A 21,982-nucleotide genomic window follows, 5' to 3' on the forward strand; every position below is an offset into this window, starting at 1 on the left:
TTTTTTTTTTAATGTAACACTGGCAGGAAACTGAAAGGATTGTGTCAGAAAGACCAAAGTTTAAATAAGATAAATCTTGAGAGAAATATCTAAAACACGAAAAATATAATTTTGGTACAGAAATAAGAAAGGCAAAGAAGCTGTGAATCCGTTGCAAGGAGAAGACCAGATTAATTACAGCCTGGGGTGTTAAAAGATTGAGGATGATTATGACCTTTTCAAGGTCTCAAAAAATAGAATGAAGAAATATGGTTAGCACTATAGAAAAAAAAAGAAAGGAGATTCAAAAAGATCTAGATAAATTTGAGGTTTAGGCCAAAAATAATACAATGAGATTTAATAGGAAGAAATATGAAATCCTCCATGTCGGGGAGAGACAAAAAGCAAATGTATAGAATAGAGGAAACCTGGCTTGGTGGTCATATATGTGAAAAGATCTGGTTGTTTCTATATATTGCAAACTCAATGGGAACCAAGTCTCATTCACCTGTTAAAAAGACAAGTATTATCACATATACTAACTTATAACTTCTATCTACATATAAACTGACCTTCAAACTTTTAACTAACATACCATAAAGAAATCACCACCCGTGAATAAGCTGACTCACACTTTTCCTGATATTTTGGCTAAAGCCTCAAAGGTCCATTTATCTATGGATGATTTAAATATATATGGGAAATGCGATACTTTAAAAACATATTATTGTAAAATATATGCTCGAAGATAAGCCTGTCCACAGATAAGCCAAACCCAAGTTTCCACACAAATTTGGCTTATCTTGCCAAACTGAAGCTATATACTTTTAACCTGCTAGATATTTCCCTGAAGGATAGGGAGAGGGTGGTACTCCGAACCTCTTATCTCTTCTCTCATCTAGTTCAGGATTGCATAGACTCTTCTTAACCAGGGCCAATTTTGAGAAAACACTATATTTCCAATTCTTTCCCCACTGCTGCTCCAGGTGCACAGTTCAGTTAGATCCTGCTTAGAATATTGTATCCAGTTGTGGCATTGCAGTCTAAATAGGACAATAATAAAAAAATAAGGTATAATAACAATCAAAATGGCGAGAGCGCTGGAAATGAGTTTCTACTAGGCATGGTTAAAAGAACTTATATGCTTATCTGGCAAAGAGAGAATAAAAGAGAAACATAATAGCATTCTTCAGATATCTAAAGAATTGACATATAGAGGAAGGGATGGACAGATTTCTATTGCCTCAAAGATCAGAGCAGAGCCAATGTTTGAAATCATAGGGAAGGAGATTCAGATTAGATTTTAGGCAGAATTTCTAAAAGATAAGAGCTATCAAACAATTGAATACATTGCCTCATGAATGGATGTGTTCCCCTTTACTGGAGATCTTTGGAGGCTTGATAACTATCTGTGTAAAATGCTTTAGCAGTTCTTGCATTGAGCTTGAGAGGATCTCTGAGGACACATCCAACACTATGATTCTATGATATGTCACAGAGATTTTTGCATGCAATTATGCCATTTATTCATAGTAAATTCAACATAGAATAAATAAAAGCTAATTAATTAAAAAAGAATTGGATTTATTGGATTTTTCTAACAATTTTTTTTATGGGCTCAGGATAGCATGTATATTATTACTTCTTGAATGTAATCCTGAACCGATTTTTGACTTCTTGGTTTTACTGAGAGGAAAATGAATTTAGATAATTGCCATTCTTTCATACTGCATTTAATTAAATGATGATAAGAAATATGATGGCTATCAAACCTCCAAATATAAATTTTCCAAATAAAATAAATGATGCTAAAGCTGTTCTCTAAATCAGAATTTCTTATCTCTGCAAAAGTTTGGAATAATGTTAAACATAGAGAGGAAATTATGTTTACATGCCATTCTATGCTAAAGTAATGTCTAGCTTACCCCAAATCATGTTTCCTCCATGATTGAGGAGCTGTCCTTTCAAGAACTATAATTCAAAATGACAAGACTGTTTATCATTAATGCTTGATTACTCGATGGCGGAAGCAAATAAGGAACAGAGAAAGCATTTTCCACAATAAATGTTGATTCATTCTCTATTATGTTGTCATTTTAGAACATCTTTGTAATCCCAATTCTGGAAATTACAACAGAATTCCACCCAGTTAAAAGTTCATGATCTTGTCCCCACACCCACAATCCATCACATGGTCCAATCCTCTTCTTCCACGCTGGCGTCTCCAGCCAGCTGCTTCCGATCAGGTGCAAAGGTGCGGAGACAATATATGACCTTGGTCTCCTAGAAAAGAATGACAACAATACATTCCACAATCCTACTCCTTTCTATTCCCCCCTTCCAACTACTACACTAATGGAAAAGTAAAATGAAATAAGAGAAAGTGTGGCAGGCCAAAGATCCTAAAAGGAATATAATTGCAGGCCTGACAGGTGGCCTCTCCTCAGAAGAAAAATGTTTCCTGAAAAGAGAATAACATAAAAGTTAACATAACATAATTAACCACCTCTTCCCCCTCCCCCCCCCAGTGGACCCTTTGGCTTATCGGGAAACTTCTCGTGGAATTGTTCTACTAACTTCTCCACTTTTAAGTTCCAGCTTTTCACCCAAGTGGCTTCAGACAAAGGGTAACCCTTCCATTGCACTAAATACTGTAAGCGACCCCTATTCAGCCTGGAGTCTACAATCTTTTCCACCTCAGACTGTGTTTCTCCTTCTAGCACTACAGGAGGAGAGAAAGCTTGGGTGGATGGTCTTATGCTAGACCCAATTACTGGTTTCAACAAGCTACAATGAAATTCTGGGTCAATTTTCCCTAGACTTCTGGGTAGACTGAGTTGAACTGTAAATGAGTTAACTATCTTCACTATTGGGAATGGGCCTAGAAATTTTGCACCAAATTCCTTGCTAGGCATTTCTAATCTTATATATTTGGTAGACACAAAAACTTTGTCCCCCACATGGAAGGGGTTCTGGAGCGAGCGGTGTTTCTCAGCTTGCTTCTTGTAGGCTTCTGCTGCATCTGCTAGAGCCTTCTTCATATTCTCCCATCCTTTCTTTAGCATGTCCATCCATTCATTCAAAGACATGGAGGACGGGACTTCCACTGGCAAGAGTCTGACAGGGGGTTGTTATTTTTAACAGCTCTGGAATCTTGGGGTCGTTAAACTGTCTAAACGGCAATCTATCAAGCTGTTTAGCAGTTTATTTACCCTCTCTTCGGGCTTAGAAGAGAGAGGTGAGAAGCTATGCATCGGAAGCTCTCCAACTAGCCCTTTCAGCCTAAACGCTGGGAGGAAGGGGGAGGGCATCAGCTGCAGCATGGCAGCTCCGAGCCGGGATTCATTCTGCCTTTTGTTGCAGAACGAAGGTTTTCACTCATCCTCAGCACAAATGATTTACTGTGGTCTTCAAGCCGAGCTGAACCAATATTGGTGAACATCTAATTGTATGTATAAATCCTTAGCTCCATCTGCAAAGAATTCCTTCTGCTAATTACTTGCTGAAAGTTCTATGAAAAATGGTGCCGAGCTGTGTAGGAGGGGCGTGACTCAGATAGAATTTTTGCGAAGCCTAAAAGTGATGTATTACCAAGAAGTGATTTATTATCAAACCAAATAGCAATTACTGCATAATTGGACTGCTTGGACTTTTTAACTGACTAAAGAAGATTAAACTTGAGATGGCTTCTAAGCAAAAATCCCTCCCTCCTCCCCCCGCATCGAAAAGTGCCGGAAATTCACCAGCGCCTTCTGCTAAATTACAATCATTACCCCCTTCTACTTCTGCAGAGGACCCCCTGACAAGGGAAATTCTGCAGAAGGAATTAATCGATGCGTTAAAAAATCATGCTGTTACGATGGAAGCAAAACTTAAGGAAGAGATAGCTGCTTCTAACAAACAGATGTCTGAAGAACTTATGACATGTAACCAAATGATTAGAGGGGACTTTCTGATGGCTCTGAATTCGCTAGCTGGTTATGCATATGGACTTGAAGAAAAGTTAGAAGATCTTAGTGACTCTAATACGAACTTGGTAATGAAGATGGAGGCGGTCCAGCAAAAGGTCAGTGATGCAGAAAATGAAATCATAATGCTACAGTATAGGCAAATGGAATTTGCTTTAAGGATAAGGGGCCTCCCTGAAAATACACAAGAAAACCTGAAACAGACTCTCTCTGAAGCCTTAGACCTGATGGCGGGAAGGTCAGGAGGGAATCTTGATTGGCAAATCGAAAAGGTTTACCACGTTAATTCCTGGCTGGCAAAACAAAAACAATTACCAAGAGATATAGTGGTCTACTTCGCCACTAGAGATGTGAGAAACACAATATTACAGGAATCCTACAAAAATAAGCTTCAAATCGGGGGTCGGGAGGTGACTGTCTTGAAGGAGATACCACCTAAAATGCTGAGATCTAGGAAAGACTATGCCTTTTTAGTTGAAGAGCTTAAAAATCGCCAGATACAGTTTAGATGGGACGCACCAGCCGGCATCGCATTTAGCTACCTTGGAAAAAGACATCGCCTCAATACAGTATGGAAGGCACAAGATTTCTACACCAACGTACTGAAGGGTGGACAACCCCCTTCCTCTAGATCTATACAAAGAGAACAAGAAGGATATGATGGAAAGCAAACCACTCAAATATTAACAAGGGGGGATCAACTTGTTCTCTCAGAGGTACAAGAAGCTAAAGAACAAAGACAAGGCCGCGTGGTTACTAGACGAATGGAACAGGAATTAAGAAAGCAACATACACAAGCCACCATTCAGGAGCATACAGGTGTTACATCAGAAGCAGTGGGAGGAGCTAGGCCAAAGGTTAAATTCCAAGATGTTCAGATGGCTCTTAAAAAGTTTCAGGGGGCTAATGATGGTAACTAAGTCTCTAATTTGGAATGTTAAGTGATTGGATCAATTTAACAGAGGATAGACTACTCAATATTGAAGGGTATGATTTGGTATATGGTTGCTTATTTGCTATATAATAAAAAGGTGGATAAGAATTTTAAAAGTCATATTCTAAGGAATGCCTTACTGCAGGTTGGGAAAAAACATCAATATAAATTAAATGACATAGTAGACTTACAAAAAGGTTAAGGTATTCTGGTCAAAAATATGATGGATTATGCAAAATGTTCTAAAAAAAAGGATAAAGTTTAACCCCCACCTATTTTTTGTTATGTATAATTACTGACTGCACAGCAGTAGAGATTAACTTGATTTTGCATTTGATAACTGCAGTTAGATTGTTGGTGGCGCAATACTGGAAGAAGGAAGATTTGTCTACTATCAAAGAATGTACATTGAAAATCACAAACTTAGCAGAGATGGCTAAAATATTTGCATATCTCAAGGATAATTCAAATGAGAGATATAAACGAGAATGGGAAAAATGGATTGACTATATTCAAAATAAATATGGGTCTAGGAAATTTCAGATAGCTTATAATTAAGATCAGAAATTATACAAATTGTTTATAGTTAGCCTAGCAAGGAGGAGCTAAGCTCAATTCAAAGACGTTATTAACTTTCTACTTTCTCTTTAAGTATATTTTAAACTGTTTTCGTTAAAGATTTATACCTTGTATTGGTTCTGGGAAGTCAGGGTGGGGAAGGTTGGGGGGGGTTGGGGGGGAAGGAGTGGAGTTTACTAAGTTGGAGGAGGAGTGTTGGATGATTGTACATGTATACTGCTATTTTTTCTTTTTTATGTATATTGAAATGGAATTATAAATACCATCAACACAAAAGGGAGTTTGCTCAGAAGCTGAAATACACCAAGTGAATTAGAGGAAGAGTGGAAAGCAGAGAAGAGAATAAAGATAGGAAGAGAAGGATAGGAGAGAGGGTGAAGGGGGAAGATGAGGTGTATAAGGAGGAGTGGTAAGGGGAGAGAGGAGAAGGAGAAAGGAAGGGGAAGTAGAGTAGAAAATGATGGAGAGAAGACAGGATGTAGAAAGGGGGAGGAGAGAGGGGGAAGAAAGTGTCGGATAAGGTATAAATATGGTATATGGAGAGCAGAAGAGCCAATAACTGGGTTTTTCTTTTTTTTCTTTGGTAGTTGATGGTAAGATGAATTGATGTAAGTATTTAATAATACAACATGATATTGACTATGTAATAGTATACATATGATTATATGCTATGAAAATGGAAAATAAAAACTTTCTATGTAAAAAAAAATGAGCTTGAGCACGCACACACACAAAAAAAACAAGACATGGAGGAGGGAGGTTCTCTAGGCAGCTCAGGCATGGGAACAAATTCCATGCCACTGGTAATCTGGAAAGGAGTAAATCCAGTGCTGCTGTGAACCACATTGTTGTATGCCACTTCGGCGAAGGGTAGCAAGTCTGACCAGTTGTCTTGCTGATAGTCCACATAACACCGTATGTATTGTTCCACTACATTGCCTCTCTCTGCTGTGCAGTTCATGCTGGGATGAACCTCTGAGCTCAGTCCTTGTGTGGACCCAATGGATCTCAGGACCTCTTTCCAGAACTTGACTGTGAACTGGATTCCACGGTCTGAAATGATCCTCTTGGGCAATCCGTGCAGGTGATAAATGTGTTTCACAAACATTTTCACTAATTTCTTTGCGGACGGTAACCCTAAGCAAGCAATGAAGTGCGCCTCCTTGGAAACCAAGTCAATAACTGTCCAGATCCCTCTGTTCCCACTGCTGTCTGGGAATTCCACGATGAAGTCCATTTTATTGCCCCCCCCCAAGGAAAGGAACCTAGTTACATCTCTAAACTTAGGAACCGCCTCATCACATTTTACCACCATCCATTCTGTAGCTTTCCCTTTGGTAATCCCTTCTTCCATTGTGGAGAACCTTTCTCTGTAGGAAGGTGGGGTAAGAACCTGTTGGGGCATTGCATGGGAGACTGGAACCAGTGGGGAGGTCAATCCCTTGGTTGGCCACTGCCCAGTTATCTGCCATGGTGCCATCTGCTGAGGAAGGGCAGATACCAATTGGAATCCCTTCCATCTATGACCTGGGATTAAGACCCATCCCGAGGTTGCCTGATTCACAGGTTGCAGTTCAACCGATGATGGTTGGTTAGGGGGGTTTATGTGTCAAGGGCCCCTCTGCTGGCTTGGAGGATTTTTGGCCCAAGGGCCCCCCTGCTGGCTTGGAGGACTTTCCCTTGTTGATAGCCCAGGAGGTGCCCACTGGCATCTTATCCATCCATACTCTGGGAAGAAAGCTCAATTTAGTGGTGTTTCATTCACTAACTACAGCCCAATTTCCGGTGGCTGGCAAGTGAAAAATGCTGGCCAAATCCCTTATTGCTGGCTGAGTTAAAAATCCCATCTTGATAGGATTCTGTCTTCAACTCAGTTGCAGGGTATTGGCTCATTTCATTTATCCCCGTTTGGAAGGAGTCAAAATCTCCACTCCAGCTTTTTTTCCAAGACTTGGCTGGGGGAAGGAGGGAAAGCATGTACTCACGTTTAGTTGACCGAAATGGTTCGGGAAGCCCATCGGAGATGACTGCGTGAGGGTGGCTGGAATCTCCATTCATCAGATCTTCTGGCCATCCTCTAGTTGCGTTGATAACAAGCTTCTTCATTCCCCTTCTTTCCATCCCCCATAGGCTGGGCTTCTTGCCAGCGGCAATAAATTTTAAAAGAGAAACTCCTTCACCTTTGAAGATTTGAAGAGAAGCGTCTCATCTCAGCTTCTTATCTCAAAAGGCTTTCTCATAATTTTTCACTGATATTTTACGCTGACCGAGTCAGTCAGCGTTGGGAAACAGCAACCCTTACCAGCCCCCCCTCCTCCCCCATGAGGGAGGGGGGGTGCTGGTGATTTATTTTGAAGGGAGAATTGGGATAATGTCAGCGTTCCAAGTATCATGTAGAATTAAAGGAAAAACGATCCTTAAAGTTCCAACTTAATAAATCAGACATCTTAGTACATCTGTGTTATCCCAATTCTGGAAATTACAACAGAATCCCACCCAGTTAAAAGTTCATGATCTTGTCCCCACACCCACAATCCATCACATGGTCCAATCTTTTTCTTCCACGCTGACGTCTCCAGCCAGCTGCTTCTGATCAGGTGCAAAGGTGCGGAGACAAAATATGATCTTGGTCTTCTAGAAAAGAATGACAACAATACATTCCACAATCCTACTCCTTTCTATTCCCCCCTCCCAACTACTACACTAATGGAAAAGCATAATGAAATAAGAGAAAGTGTGGCAGGCCAAAGATCCTAACAGGAATATAATTGCAGGCCTGACATATGTATTCACAAATAAATTTCTTCTATGTGACTGCTTTGTGATATCTAATTAAAGTTTTCTCTGAACCCAAGATACCGTCAAATTTCTAATCAAGGAATACAAAAAACTTAGGTGTTCCTAACCATATGTCTATACATTCAGAAGAGAGTCCTCTACAAGATTACCTATAGATGGGAAGCATTCATTTGACAATACAGGTAGTTCTTGATTTACAACAGTTCAATTAGGAACCAAAGTTACAATGGCACTGAAAACTGTGTCTTATGACCATTTTTCACATTTATAACCGTTGCAGCATCCCCTCGATCATGTGATCAAAATTCAGATGCTTGGCAACTGGTTCATATTTATGACTGTTGCTGTGTCCCAAGGTCACATGATCAGCTTTTGTGACCTTCTCACAAGCATGTCAATGGGGAAGCCAGATTCACTGACTTATCAACTGCAGTGATTCATTTAACAACTGTGGCAAGGAAGGTCATAAAATGGGGCAAAACTCACTTTAAATGTTTCACTTAACAACAGAAATTTAGGGCTCAGTTGTGATCATAAGCTGAAAACTATCTGTATATTGCTTATGGAATAAATATTGGATTAAACATGATTGAATGCAAGTCCTAAAAACTACCTCAAACAATGCATGGCTGTACATCTGAGATGACCCTTATATTGAAAAGGATTCAAGCAGTGAGGTACGGTGAGGTTTACGGTTGGTGAGGCAAGAGCATGGTGGCGGCAAGAAGCAGCGCCCCCCTGCTGTCCCCGACAGAGGCGTCTCGCATTTATGTCCGCCATAGACGCGAGACGCCTCTGTCAGACACAGCGGCGGGGACAGAGGAGGCGGGGGCGAGGTGGCAGCCGGCGAAGAAAGGGAAGAGGAGGAGGAGGAAAGGGAGAGGGGAGCAGGACGCGGCTCCTGGTGGGGGGGAGAGGAGAAAGGGAAGGGGGGCACATCAGGCAAAAGAAAGAAAGTGCCAGCCCGCCAGCAAAGGCGGGTAAAAGACCTGCCTCTGCTGGCGGACTGCCCATCTCTTCTCAAACAAGGCTGCTCTCCCTGCCTCTCCCCCTTCCCTCTCTTCTCAAACTCTCTCTCAAATTGATTGTTTGAGTGAAGTGAAGAAACAAACACACGCACACACACAGAAATTACTCACAATAAAAAATTACTTACAAATTACAATAATTTTGAATTCCTCCCCCCTCCCTCCGTCCGACCCACATACCTTTTCCAGCTGTGTCACAGAGGATTTCAACTCTCCTCTTGTCTGCCACGATGAAAATGTGAAAATGTAAAAAGAAAAAGGCAAAAGCTGCTCTAGTCAGGCTGGGATAGTTGCTGCTAGAGTCACCATGTGGATGACTCTGCTTAACTGTTTTAAAAAAACCTCTTTAAAAAGTGCCCTCTGCAGGAGGAGGCGAGAGAACCACATGCCTCCTTTACATAAGGAATTTTTCGCCTTTTAACCCTTGCTTAACCCTTGCTTAACTCTGCTCAAGTGTAGACTATAAAGATAGACTAAATGAGGCACGTGGTTCTCTCGCCTCCTCCTGCAGTTAAGCACTAAGAGAGTCATCCACTGTGACTCTGGCAGCAACTACCTAAGCCTTTTTCCTTTAAAATTTGTTTTTCTTTTTCATGATGACAGTGGTGAGGCCCTGCCGCCCCTGACTGCAGGTCCCTGGATTCAAGAGACAGTTTGGTTAATAAATACTTGCAGCTTCATCAGTAACAAGATTTGCATCCTTGACAGTTCACAAAAAACCATTAGAAATTGTGAAAGGCATTAATTTTCATGGAGAAATTACTTTTAAATGAGACATAATTCCGGTGCTGAAAGCCTTTCTTTTCAGTAAATCTTGGTAAGAAGATTCTGTGTGATTTGTGGCTGTGAAAAAGGTTGCTCTTTGGTCTGAGTCAACTGCCAAGAGCTTGATATTACTGTAAAGTACATTTATTAAAGAGTGCAAATCAGTTTGGTAATTTTGCAAACACTGGCTATTATTGGAATGAAAATGTCTGCTTGACATTAGACTGCACATGATTTGAAACATTTTGTAAAATATATTTGCCTTCCCAGAAGTCATTATTTTGGTTTGATGTGTAGACAGTACATTATTGGGTATCTTCAACTTCCTATCTGATCAATATTAGGTCAGATCCTTTTGCAGCTTACATGTCAATTGTATGCATCTATACATCTGTCCAGAGAAAAATGTCAGCAGATGTCAAGTGTTTTTTTTTAATCAGCTGCTAAACTGAATGGGTTCAATCTTTGGTGCTGTTATACAGGCAGTACAGAATTTACTATGGGTTTCATTCATTATAAACATTGGGATCTCCCTTTTATTTGACAGTTGAAACCTCAATTTATCATCTCAGTGTGACCTACTTCCAAACAAATTTAAGCCATTGATCATAAGGTAAATATTATGTGATATTCCTTTGACCATTAAGCATCAATTTTGTGCAAAAATATGGCATAGCAGTAGTTTAAAAAAGCTGTCAGCACTGAAATTAGAATATTGCTATGCTATAATTTAATTTGTTTACAATTACTTTAATACATGCCAACTAATTCTGATTTAATTAATAAATAATCAGACTGGCTTAGCACAATTTGCAGATAAGCACACATTGCACTGTATTCTATTCTTTTAGCATGGGAAAATACCTTTTTTATTTTGATTAAACTTAACAAAGATTCCTCTGCATTATGTTAGTGTAATATAAAGGGAGATTTAATGTTCGTTTCATTGAGAAGCTAATCACTAACGAGAGCGCTATCAGAAATGCAAAATCTCAGGCTTCCACTCTTTCAACGTGGTCGCTAGGAGTCGAAATAAGCACAATAAGCAGTACGTATCTCTTTGACACCTAAAAGTCATCTGGATTTGTGCAGCTCTAATTCAAAGTCTTCTCTCTTTCAGTCGTGACAAAGAACTGTTACTGATGCAAACTACGGCAGCACTCCGTAAAGTCGAGAGTTCTAAACTAAGACAACGAAGGGCGCGCAACGTAACTCCTCTCTCCCATTTACTTGGACTACAATTCCCAGCATGCCACTGAACGAAATTCGGGTACGCGTGGAGTTTCAGCAATCAAGCCGCTTTCTTTCGGCGGCGTTGAAGCTTCTGACGCCTAATGTCCTTGTGTCAATTTTCTCCTTTCGGGTTAGCTGAGTTGCCAGGCGCTGCCGCCCCCTCTGCAGAGCAATCCCTCCCGACTGACTGGCTCTTTGCGTTCCTTCGCATGACAATTCCCGGAGCGGGCGACGATTCCTCACCTAAGCGAACCTATCAACCAGCGAGAGCCGGGAGAAAGAAGGGGGTGGAAGGGGGAGCGCGCGCAGGCCTCGTTTGTTTTGGCTCGCGCCCGCGCGGTTCCCCGCACGACTTGGCGTGCGGGTGCTCGAACTTCTCGGCCACTGTCCTCGTGCCCGCGCCATAGTTGGCGTTGATCGCAGTGCGCTGGGGAGCCAGTGAGTCACTTGCTCCAGGGACAGCGCGAAGGGAGGCAGGAGGAGATCAACGCAAAGGCAGCGGGTGCTGACCCCGCGCGCTCCTGCGCCCGCGTACTTTGCGGGGCTACGGGGAGGGGGCGACTGCGAGCCTTGCCGCCGCCGCAAGTCCTCCGCGGAAGGCTCCCTCCCCTCCTCCTCCTCCTCCTTCCCCAGCGGAACGTCCTCCCTCCCCACCCCGCCCGCCCTCTCCTTCCTCCTGGAGTCAGAGAACGTGTGAGCAGCGATGGCGGCCGCCGGAGTCCTGCCCAAGCACGAGCAGATCCTGGTGCTTGATCCGCCCACCGACCTAAAATTCAAAGGTACGGTAATAGGAAGGCCGGTGGAGCCGAGAGCGAGAAGGCCGGGAAGGAAACCGTACGCCTTTTCTGCCGGGTCCTTCCCGCGCGCAAGAGCCTGCGGAAGGGAGAGAGTTGAGTGGGGGTAGCCCGAAGAGGCCCGAGCTATTCCTTTGCCGTCCCCCCTCCCCGCACACCCCCTTCTGAGGCCCGAGAAGGAGGTTGGATTCAGGGGAATAGGACGAAGCGCCGCAGTCGCCATTTTGCTCTTCTCTTGTCTTTACGACACCCCCTCCTCCCCGCCTCTCCCGCCCCAATTCCCGGTGGGTTTGCTGTAGTGAGCGGTAAAGGCGGCGGTTCGCTGGCTTTCCCTCCGAAGTCGCCCCTGGTTGCAGCTCCCTCTCAGCGGCTGCTCGAGTTCCGCCAGTGGAAGCGGGGGAGAGAGGTTCAAGAGCACAACCGCTTTTGGCAGGAGCTGCCTTAAGATCTGGCAGGCGTTCCTTTCTTTTTTGCTGCATCGCAGCGGCCTCGGTCCCTCGCCCCGGGACGCTCGGCTGCCAGCGAACCACGGCGTCCGTCCCTCCTGCCATGAGACTGGAATGGCCCCTATCAGAGGCATGACACCGAATCTTTCCCGGTCGACTTTTCCCCGCCTTCCCCGGTTGGCTAGGAGAGGCCTAAGTTGCAGAAAATGCCCTGCTTGTGGACTGTGGTGGTAGCTCTCCACGCGTCTTGTGTATTTTCAGAGCTTGTGGTAGCCGTCTGTTTTTTGTATCGGGGCTGGCGAAGGGGGGTTGCTACCTTTCCATTCAGTACACAACAGCATACAATACAGTAGTGTATGCAGCGCATGACCGCGGCGGGTTGTCCGTGCGGGTATAAGACCGTATAAAAGAGTGGCGATACCTTGCACCAACACCCTTTGATGTGTCATGTATGTACTTAGTTCAGGGCGTTTTCCACTGCAACGCTTATGCTCTTTTGCATTTTGAACTTTATAAATTGCATTCGGGTTCTGATAGATGCTTCAATTAAAGGGAGTTCCAGCTGCAGTTCGATGAAACGGCATGGAAGACTCGGATAACTTTATAAGCTTTGGATGTCCGTTGTATGCTTAGTACAGTAAATTCGGATGTGAGATCCTGTAGGACTGTTATATAATAGGTGATAAAAATGTTACTTTCTGATTGGGATCAGAAGATCATTAGAAGAACAGTAATAATTATTAAATTAGAGCAAGGTAAAGGGAACTTAAAACAAAAAAACCCTTCTGGTAGGATTGTATTTGTCAATATTTCCAGATTTTATAGATCATTTTAAAATTAGATAATTATGCTTTTCAACAGAAGGAATTAGGTGTGGGAAATAGACTTGAATATATAATTCTTATAGCCCTTTTTGCATTAAATAATAATTCTATAAAACCCTCCAGAGTACTTAAAAAAATTAAATTCAAAAATTGAGTGGTTAGGGATCAGTGTTTTAAACTACGAAAACCCTGAACAGGAAAAGCATTCTGCTCAAAAATGAATTGAATGTTGAAGGATATGCAGGACAAGATAATAGTACATTAGTTTGCTGAATTATTATGGGATTTGCCTTTTAATTGTTTACAGTTTGGGGAAAATAATGTATTTTAAATGGAGAGGACTTCAGAGAAAGTTGTGAAAGCTCTTATAGGAAAATTTTACTTATTATGTGAAATTGGCTTAGGATCAAATATATTTTTCCTATAAGGTTAATGAAGTTTATGAATAAAATATTTAAATTTTTAAACAATCTGTTTATTAATATTTTAGAAGAATCATTAGCATAATGCAAGATTGTCATTCTTGTTTCTGAACATAGCTCAAATGGTAGAACATACAAATGCTTTGATTATCTGTGGTTCATTCATTGACATTTTTAATGAAATTGTAATGGGATTTTAAGAGGAATCTTTGTAGAAGCTTGGCAAGATAGATCATGAAGACATTTCAGTGTAGCGTCAAACGTGTAATATCCTAGCTGGTTTTAGACCAGCAAGATCTACCATAGACCAAGTATTAATCCTATAATACCCAGTGGAGAAATATAGTTTTGAATCATTTGTTCAGCTTCTGTAGATGGAAGAAGAACCATCTAACAACATAGATAAATGACTGCTTTTCCTAATATATAAACTTTATAGCAATACCAACAACTCAAGGGATAAGATTTGGTTCCCAAAAGCAGCTAGCCAACTCAATTTCAACAGCAATAAATTTTATTGTTGCCCCATTATTTTGTAATTTACACAGCACCTCAATAATGGCAACTTTCACCCACTAAAATTAGCTGATGGGCATCCTTCATTTTTCCTGCATGATGACATGGTTATTCTGCTATTATCTGTGATAGGGATATAAAGAATCCTTTGCTCAATATTGTGAAAAAGGAAAATTGAATCTTTAACAAAAATCCTCAAAAGCATAGTTGGTATATCAATGACTAAACAAGTCAAATATTTTAACTACCTGGAAATGATCTTTCACAGGTTGGAATGCAGGGCCTCACATTTGGCCCATATATTGTAGGTTGTCTAGAGGAATGCCACAGTGAATTGTCCTTTCATTTCTGCAAAGCCATATTTTTGAGACAAAAGCAATGGTATAACTATTATTTTGGATTCCAGTGAGGCCTTACACTAACTGTAGCCCAGAGGATATAGATCAAGTTCTTAAGATTAATCATGCAAGTGCCTAGATGTGTATCTAACCCAGTTTTAAGACTAGAATGAGGAATAGGATAGAAGCTAAGATTTGGGTCATTATTTTTAATTACAGACTAAAAGTACTCTTTAAGCCAATAGGCTTAACATCCCTCATTATCAAAGATCACTTCCAATCCATCTAGAAGCCTATGACTTTTGTAATGAGCCAATACAAAGATGGGATATAACCAAGTAAAAAGATCATTGAAGGAGAGCTTCTTTGATGTAGGATGGTAATATGACATTAATTTAGCACCAAGAGTACATGATTTGGAAACTCTTCTGCAAACAAACCAATTATATCTCACATAACAAACATTGCAGAACATTTGCTTTCGCCAGAGCAACTTTTGCATCTCATTTGGAAACCAAGGATCCAGAGTTTGGAGGAAGAATGGAGAGGCCAATCAAGCACAGTAATCCCACAGTCATTGAACCAGTTTTTGGTGCTTTTGGTAAAAGTTGCTTTCATCAGAAAAGAGGACTTTGGACCAAGGAGCAACAGGACTTTGGACCGCTGTGCTTCATTAAGACCAGGGTCAACACAGCCGTGTACCAGGAGATTTTGGAGCACTTCATGCTTCCTTCCGCAGACGAGCTTTATGGGGATGCTGACTTCATTTTCCAGCTGCCCACACTGCCAAAAGCACCAAAACCTGGTTCAATGACTGGGATTACTGTGCTTGATTGGCCAGCAAACTCGTCTGACCTGAACCCCATAGATCTATGGGGCATTGCTATGAGAAAGATGAGAGACATGAGGCCAAACAATGCAGAAGAGTTGAAGGCCGCTGTTGAAGCATTATTCCATAACACCTCAGCAGTGCCACAGGCTGATAGCTTCCATGCCACGACACATTGAGGCAGTAATTGCTGCAAAAGGGGCCCAAACCAAGTACTGAGTACATATGCATGCTTATATTTTTCAGAAATCCGATGTTGTTCTATGTACAATCCTTGTTTTATTGATTGCATGTAATATTCTTATTTTCTGAGATGGTGGATTTGGGGTTTTCATGAGCGTAATGCCATAATCATCACAATTATGACAAATCACGGCTTGAGCTATCTTACTTTGCACGTAATGAGTCTTATCTCCTATATTAGTTTCACCTTTTAAGTTGCATTACTGACATAAATAAACTTTTGCATGATATTCTAATTTTTCGAGTTCCACCTGTATATAAAAAAATCACTTCCACAAATATCTTTGCCCCTGTAACTCTGATACCATAGAGAATGTTTAGCATCTTAGTAATACTTTCCCTTCTTTTCATCCTCTTTAATTCTTATAGTTCATTTTAACTGCCATGTTTAACGTATATTATATATTATTTTTATACACACACATATACGCTCATCAAAGACCTTAATAAAAGTTTTACTTATATGTCATACACATATGTAGTAAGTTTCACTAAGCTCATGTTAAATGCTTTGGAGAAAGCATATTGAATTCTGTGCCAAAGCAGCATGTAAGCTTTGAGTGGTTCACAAAATATATGAACATAATACAATTATAAATATCAAACAGGTTAAAATTATTAAAAAAATAAGCAAACTATAATGATTTCTGACTTTCTTTGATAGAATTATGAATAAAAAAATAAACTTTTACTAAAAGTTTAGCATTTGTCTACATTATTTCTTTGATGCTATGTAATTCTAATTGTCAAATCCCCAAATCAACATTTATTTCAGTTTCTCGCAAAAAGTCCAAAAGTCATTTCTAAGTAGAAATAAAATTAGTATATTCTTTACTTAAAGCTGTCAACTTTGCCATCTGTGTCAATTCCATCAGCTTCATCCATTCTTCCACACTTTCTATATACTTCATAGGTATTTGTAAACTCTTCCATCTTTGTGCATACAAAAGTCTCATTGCAGTTCATCACATATAAAAGTGCGTTTCCATAAAATGTTTCCATTTGTTTATCCACTGAACCTCAAATAAAAATCTCTAGTTTCAATTATACCTTCATTTTTAAAATCTTCTGAATCAGAATACATGCTCAATCTCGGTAATTTCTAGCTTTCTTGCATGTCCACCAAAGCTGAAAAAATGTACCATAAGTTTGATTTCATTTTCAACAAATATTTGAAATTCCCTTGTATATGTTTCACAGTTTTTCCAGTAGCATATACCAGGAATGGTATATGCCACTGGAATGCATCATATAAAAATTCTCAAGATTGTAATTTAATGTAAATTTAAATTCATTCTTCCTCATACTATCCCATTGACCCAACTATATATTATATTTCTTTTTGTACATTTTATTATACAGTCTTTCACTTGTTTATCCTGTTTTAATTTTCAATAAAACTTACTACATTTTATCAATAATCATTTGTATTCAATTCAACATTAAAATCAGTCTTAGCATTTTCAAGTTCATTAGTCTTGTCAAGTTCCAATGGCATGTAAAGTCTTCCAACTTCAGGTTTTCACTTAAATATCCTTGGAAAAAATGTAGCAGATCCGTGTTAAGTTAATCATTTGGACTTAAGTGTAATTTCCCTTCTAATAAAAGGTTTTTTGGGTGATAGCTATGAAGGAATTTTATGAGTCACTTATGATTTATGCCAATTCAAAATTTTCAGTAAGGTATGCCTAATAAAATGATTTTTTAAATTTACCTTAACCTCATATCCCAGTAGCTGTGCCAACAGGTCTTAAGTCATGTTCTTCCAAGTCCAATAGCTGTCTATTTCTTAAACTCACCCACTCTTTCACCCGTATTAAAGAGCAACCTGCAAAATACAATTTCAAAATCTGGTCTTCTAACTCCTCTTTCTTTAGCATCATCCAGCAGTTTGTATTTAAGTCTCAGTTTCTGGTCTTGCCAAACAGTTTTGGAAATATATTTTTTCTGCTACTTAAATGTTACATCAGTTGTCAGCATAAGTATTATCTCGAATAAAAATAACATTCCAGATAAAACATTCATCTTAATCACAGAAATTCTTCCCAACAATGACAGTTGCAGTTTTTTTTACTTCATTCCATATTTTAACATTATTTTGAAATAACATGCAATTCATATTTTTCTAGTCAAATATTTAACCTTTTTAAATGTCATTTTGATTTTCAAATCAAAACCAAATTATCAGCAAAAGCTCTGAGTTTAAAGATCTTATTTTTAATTTTTAGGCCCATTATCTTCTTGTGTTGTTTAATATCTCTGTTCAAAATTTCAGGAACCAAAATAAATAGCAAAGGGGGCAGCAGACAACCTCATCCCCTTCTGGATATCACATGATTTAGTCAACACCATTAATTTAATTTAATCTCTTTGTATTCTACCTTTATTATTTTTACAAATAACTCAAGGCAACAGTCATATGCAACATACCTTTCTCCTCCCACTTTCCCTACAACAACCCTGTCATGTGATGGTCTAAAACTTTCTCTGTGCTAGAAAGTTAATGCAGCTTGATTTCATTACATTGTTTGACTATTCTATTACATCCAGTACAGTAGTCACATTATTTTTTAATTATTTTTAGGTAGAAATCCACACTGATTTTCACGAATGAACTTTTGTCTTGTAAAAACTTGTTTACTTTATCCACGAAAATTGTTGAAAACGCTAGATCATTGTTCATGAAAAATTGGTCTATAATTCTTAGTGAAAGATAAAATCTTGCCCTTCCTTTAGTAACAATGCAAATATTGACTTCTTTCCAAGATTCTCCTTGTAGAATGGAAAATATTAAATAATACTGGTATTAAAAGCTTTTTAAAGATTTAATCCTGTTTTCATAATTTTGAAAAACCAGTAGCAACACATAATTATTAAAAGGTTTGACATAATACAAAAAATTTAGATATTTCAAGTAAAGTTGATTACTAAGTTTATGTTACATATAGTAACTTTTATTAAAGGGAATTGGTTGAAACACAAATTCTATGTTAACTTTTTGTTTAATCAATTCATTTGGGTTATTCTTACAAATTATTAGTATATATGCTGGTTTATAACTAATAAACATTCATTGTTAGCTTGATGTTGAGATTTTCTGTGAACATTGAATATGTATTCATGGGTATAGCTCACATTTGCTTGTGGTATTGTTAATGAAATATATAACTGCAAATACAGTTAGTTACATAAGCATAAAAAATAGTTAACTACTAAAAATAGTGATGTAAGCATAACTAGCATAGTTGGGGCCATGGGTAATGGAAAGATGTTGCAACCAATCCCCTTCTAGCATACCCAGGAACTGTCCATACCCTTATTAGATTTAGAGAGCTATGACTATGGTGTAGCTTTCACAGGAGCTACAAAAGTACCTCTCTTTTTCCATGGGGGCTTTTAGAGTTATCTATCTCAGTGTTTTTCAACCTTTTTGTGCAAAGGCACACTTTTTTCATGAAAAAAAATCACGAGGCACACCACCATTAGAAAATGTTAAAAAAATTTAACTCTGTGCCTATATTGACTATATATAAAGTGTTTTTCCCACGGCACACCTTACACTATGTCACGGCACACTAGTGTGCCATGGCACAGTGGTTGAAAAACACTGATCTATCTTACAGCTCCCGGTATGCTTTTCCAATAACAATATTATTGGTATGCTTTCCTTTGCCAAAAAGTTAAGATTTGAGAGGACAAAAGTAAAATATTAAATTTAGTTGCTAAAATGCAAAAATTGCTCATTACATAGCAAATGTATGTCTATAAAATTTTAATTTGATTGGAAAATAGATGTTAAGAATAAATAGACCCTAACTGCCCATTATGAATACTTGCTTCTGATTCTCTAATAATACAAAAGAAAATGGGTCCACATGTAATATGAGTTTAAAATATCAATTATTAAACATTTTGAGAACTTAATAAAATTGTACTATACATAGCAGATTGATGCGTTGCGTCTTAAGGATTCCTGGTTATTCACAGCAACAAACTAGGAAAATATCCATAAAACAAAAACATAGTATCAATAAAAATAATTTGGACAGTAACCTACCCCAATGTTTTAACAGTTATTATTAGTCTATGTTCTTCAAATTGCAAGTAATATACAATTCTACTCTTAAATGCCTTAGACTGAATGAATATAAGAATAGACCTAAGCAGTTACATATTAGTAATAGCAATAGCATATTATAGACTTATATACTACTTCACAATGCTTTACAGCCCTTTCTAAATGGTTTACAGAGTTAGCATATTGCCCCCAGCAATCTGGGTCCTCATTTTACCAACTTTGGAAGGATGGAAGACTGAGTCAACCTTGAGCCAGTCGGAATTGAACTCTTGGCAGTAAGCAATGACTTAGCCTGCAATATTGCATACTAACCACTATCACCACAGCTCACCACAGTTAACACATTTCCTATGAGTCTTGCTTTTAGCAATTGGTAAATCAATAGATCTGTCAATTCATGGATGTAATGCACTGAATGAAATGAGTGGATTAAGGTCATTTAGTAGCTGTTGTGAGTGGCTAGCTGGGTTGTGTGTATGCAGCTGGAAAATTTTGACCTGCTGGGTCATGACCCATCCTTTTGCTGGGGTACATGGTACTTCATCATTGTTACCACTTGCTGCAGCATATAGATATTTTGACCATTCCAATTGTGTGGGAGATGTGATTCTTAAAGCCCAAGCAAATTAACTCAACTGCAAGACTGAGCACAATAATAATTACGATGTAACTTGTTATAGCATCATTATCTGGTTCTAGCAACTTTGAGGTTTGTGGCCAGATAACAGCAAGCTAATTGTCTTAGTATTTTAAAATATTATTAAAAATAAGGAAAACAAAAACATTTTTTAGCTTGGGTATCTAAGATAAGGCATTTAAAATGCTATGGGAAAGCAGACAGATCCAAATATGAATCTGAAGCACAAAGAAGTTAAGATGGAGCAAATGATACTTTAGTTATAACAAAAACTAGTAAACTTCTGATAGAAAAATTAGAGACAACTTTCTTGAAATAGGTAATTAATTTCTGGAAATTACTTTCCAGATATAATATCTAGCATATCTGAAAACAAAATAATGCTCAAGAAGATAATGGCCTAGAACTCATATGTTGGAGAGAGTAGGAATTTTCTTTAACCTGATTCTCCAGTTAGCTGGTCCTTACTTCCTCAGATTGCAATTCAATCTAAACTTTAGAAGCATTTAAGATTTAAGATTTAATTTATTTGTATGCCGCCCTTCTCCGGGAGGGACTCAGGGCGGCGAACAACTCAAAAGGGGAAAGGGGATACAAACACAATACATGTAATTAAAATACACAAGAGTCATACAGCCATACAAGTCGAGAGGGGAGGGGAACTCATCAACCCCAGGTCTGCCGGCACAGCCAGGTTTTGACAGCTTTCCGGAAGGCCTGGAGAGGGGTGAGGGTCCGAATCTCCGCGGGGAGTTCATTCCAAAGGGCCGGAGCTGCAACAGAGAAGGCCCTCCCCCGGGTGGTAGCCAGATGGCATTGGCTGGTAGACGGAACCCGGAGGAGGCCGACCCTGTGCGATCTAATGGGTCTGTGGGAGGTAATTGGCAGCAGGCGGGGTCTCTTTCTTTGTAGCTCCTGTTAGCTCACTAGAGTTTTATGGGTCATGGTTTAATATTATTTCTCTCTTCAATCCAGACACCTAACATTGCTGTTACCATGGTTTCCAAACAAATCCCTTGCTATATAGTCTCTCTGCCTGTCCCTCCCTAAGCAGGCCTTGTTCTCTTCTCCTTGAAGATATTCTTGATTCCAAGTCATACTCTCATCTTTAATCCCAGAGAAAGATTGTTAGCGCTCTCATGGAAACTAGTGAGGATCATGTGACTATTTCCAATCTCATTTTGCTTATGTTTCTATACACTTTTGCTTTTTCCTTCTAGATTATTAGTGTTAGATTTTTATCTTGAATTATAATATATAACTCAAAGCTGCAAACATACCTAATACTCATGCCTTCTATTTTCTCCACAACAACAACCCTGTCAGTTGGGTTGGAATGAGAGAACAAGACTGACCCAAAGTCACCCAACTAACTTTCATGCCTAAAACAGGACTAGAATGCATAGTCTTAACTTCTACAGATAGTCTCCAATTTATTATCAGAATTGGGATTGAAATTTTGGTTGCTAAGCAATGCAATCATTAAGCGAATCATCATGTGACCAGACATGATTTTATAACAATTTTTGCTGTAGTTGTTAAGCAAATATCTGTGGTCCTTAAGCAAGTC

General features: G+C 39.2%; 1 protein-coding gene across 2 annotated transcripts in view; it reads left to right on the top strand.

The window, feature by feature from the left end:
• The first annotated feature begins 11,713 nt into the window (after positions 1-11,713).
• Positions 11,714-21,982, top strand: part of VAPA (VAMP associated protein A) — a 50,525-nt gene continuing 40,256 nt past the window's right edge. Inside the window, exon 1 of one of the 2 annotated variants that reach the window (XM_087707298.1) lies at positions 11,714-12,064. In XM_087707298.1, coding sequence (XP_087563424.1) covers positions 11,989-12,064 — 76 coding nt within the window. In that variant the 5' untranslated portion in view covers positions 11,714-11,988. The remainder of the gene's footprint in view (positions 12,065-21,982) is intronic. The other variant, XM_087707299.1, reaches the window with a different exon arrangement.

This window comes from Thamnophis sirtalis, unplaced genomic scaffold (assembly GCF_051295495.1).
Source record: "Thamnophis sirtalis isolate CommonGarterSnake01/CBP01778 unplaced genomic scaffold, rThaSir2_p1.2 scaffold_2, whole genome shotgun sequence".
Taxonomy (NCBI): domain Eukaryota; kingdom Metazoa; phylum Chordata; class Lepidosauria; order Squamata; family Natricidae; genus Thamnophis; species Thamnophis sirtalis.